The 2,500-nt window shown below is 38.2% G+C and overlaps 1 protein-coding gene across 2 annotated transcripts in view; it reads left to right on the forward strand.

Annotated features, from left to right (window-relative positions):
- LOC144969349 (calmodulin-like) overlaps window positions 1-2,500 on the forward strand; it is a 98,373-nt gene that overhangs the window by 81,371 nt on the left and 14,502 nt on the right. For both annotated transcript variants that reach the window (XM_078908464.1, XM_078908459.1), the window contains exon 5: window positions 703-796. In XM_078908464.1, the coding sequence (XP_078764590.1) occupies window positions 703-796 (94 nt within the window). The remainder of the gene's footprint in view (window positions 1-702; window positions 797-2,500) is intronic.

The following is a 2,500-nucleotide window of genomic DNA, read 5'->3' on the forward strand; positions in this document are numbered from 1 at the left end:
TCACTTCCTTCCTAATGACGCATGGTAACTTAGTAACACTGGCTCTAAACTATCGGAACAATGGCGGACGCCGTATGAAATATTTCTCCGGCGAGCATAAAAGCGTATCCAGAGGGGAAAAAACCCAGAAATTTGATCATGTTTTGACTTTTACACATTCTGATCACAAGGCATATGAAAAGTTTTAGCCAGCATGAAGAATAAAAAGTAATGATTTTCTTTGTTTAGAACCAAGATGGCCGCCGTTGCCGGGCGGCGTGACATCAGACTATTGAATCGTATTAACGCAAAATATTATAGCCTACATTACAACAATGTTAAATCAAGCCCATAATAGGATTCAATAGTCTGATGTCACGTCGCCCAGCAACGAGCAGCTTGGTTCTAAACAAAGAAAATCAGTACTTTTTATTCTCCACGATGGCTAGAACTTTTTCACATGTCATGGGATCAGAATGTAAACAAGTCAAAACATGATCAGATTTATAATGTTTTATCCTCTGGACAGACGTTTATGCTCGTTGGAGGAGTATTTCATAAGGGCATCCGCCATTGTTCCGATAGTTTAGAACCAGTTGCTAAGTAACTATTCGTCATTACGAGGGAAGTGACGTCACGACTGTTGAAGGCTATTGGGTTCGGTTGTCATCATCGTTGATAAATTAATGCTATTGATTAATTTAATCTTTGTCTCCCATGCAGGTGATGGTAACATAGATTTTGATGAATTTGTGGTGATGATGTCCAAACAACGGGCTGATACCGATGTGGAAGAAGAAATCATGGAAGCTTTCAAGTACGTGAACTGGGAATCTTCCATGGGGGTGGAAGTTTGTACTTTACTAACGAAAGAGTGAAAATGGAAAAGCTTCCTATGGGAACAAAACAGACAATGGACGATTCGTCAGCACAACTGTACACAAATAGACGTGGAAAACAAATAAAATATAATGAAAAATTGAGTACAAACGATACAAGTTATTTTTCATTATATTTTATTTGGTTTCCACGTTTATTTGTGTACTGTTGTGCTGTCGAAGGGTTTGTACCCGAAATGTCCATTGTTTGTTTTGTTCCCATACGAAGCCTCTCCATTTTCACTCTTTCGTTAGTATTTTACCATCACCGGCTTCAGGCAGCCCCTACCATTTTCTAAGTTTGTACTTTATAGAGATATCTATGATTTTTTACGAGATAAGCAAATGTAATATTTTATTTTATTAACGAAAGAGTGAAAATGGAGAGGCTTCGTATGGGTTTGTTCCTATACGAAGCCTCTCCATTTTCACTCTTTCGTTAGTATTTTCACGATCACCGGCTTCAGGCAGCCACTATCGTTGTCTATTTTATTCTATTCCACCCTCTCCCTAAATATTAACTCGTAGTGATATCATGTTTACAGTAATAATTTGTGACGTCATATTATAAACCGTTAAATTTCACTAGAAAAAAAAATTTAAACTGAGTACATTTAAATGTTTTTGAAGATGTCTTTTATTCAAAGATGACAAAATAGGAATCGACTGAGGGGTAGAATTAATGATTTCGCGCACTCTTGCATTTTGTAAGTCGAACTTTGTTCCCAACGTGTACTCGCAAGCTCGTGCGGTGGTTTGGAAACAAGTCCGGAATTCCAAAAAGCAAGAGTGTAAGAATCGTATAATATTGCTCATCTTTAGATAGTTCGAAGATGAAGTCACTCAGGTCTTTGTTATTGTTTTTTGCCATCCGCGTTTATGAGTAATGCTCACTGAACTGTATTAACCTGACTATAAACATTCATGGATACACACCGTTTTGTGTGTTGGTCCGTTATACTTCCGGATGGCAATGTTATGAGCTTCTTAGCCAAGCGCATACTATCTATGTACTCACTCGACGGACACTTTTTTTGCAGGTCTGATAACCCAATTCATTATGGGCTCATTAATGTAATGGAAATCGCACAACAAAATGAAGGAAAATATTATGCATTACAACAATGGTAAACTAGGCCTTTTAATGAGTACGGATGTCAGACCTGTATATGCACAGGTCGTACTCAGTCAATTGACAAATGACACGTATTCACACACTCACATACACGGAGGCCCACCTAAGCACTCACCCACCCACACACATACACATAAAAACACACACACTCTCTCTCTTTCACACACACACCCACACACACACATAAAAACACAAACCGTTATTTCACAAATTCACCAATTTCATAACCACTTCCCTAAGCGAATTGTCAAAATAATACAAACATGCAAACACATAAAGAGAACAACATACTAATCATGAAAACAAGTCACACACACACACACGCACACACACACACACACACAGAGAGAGAGAGAGAGAGAGAGCGGGAGAGAGAGAGAGGCAGAGAGAGAGCATTGAGATAAATCGACATTTCTCTATTCCATTGGTTTTGCCAATAACAACACGTGTCACAATAATGGAAAAATTATTAAGTTTGAATAGGTGGGTGATGTCAAAATAGAGTAAA

This window comes from Berghia stephanieae, chromosome 1 (assembly GCF_034508935.2).
Source record: "Berghia stephanieae isolate SIO BIC M18660-M18661 chromosome 1, UCSD_Bste_1.3, whole genome shotgun sequence".
Lineage (NCBI taxonomy): Eukaryota > Metazoa > Mollusca > Gastropoda > Nudibranchia > Aeolidiidae > Berghia > Berghia stephanieae.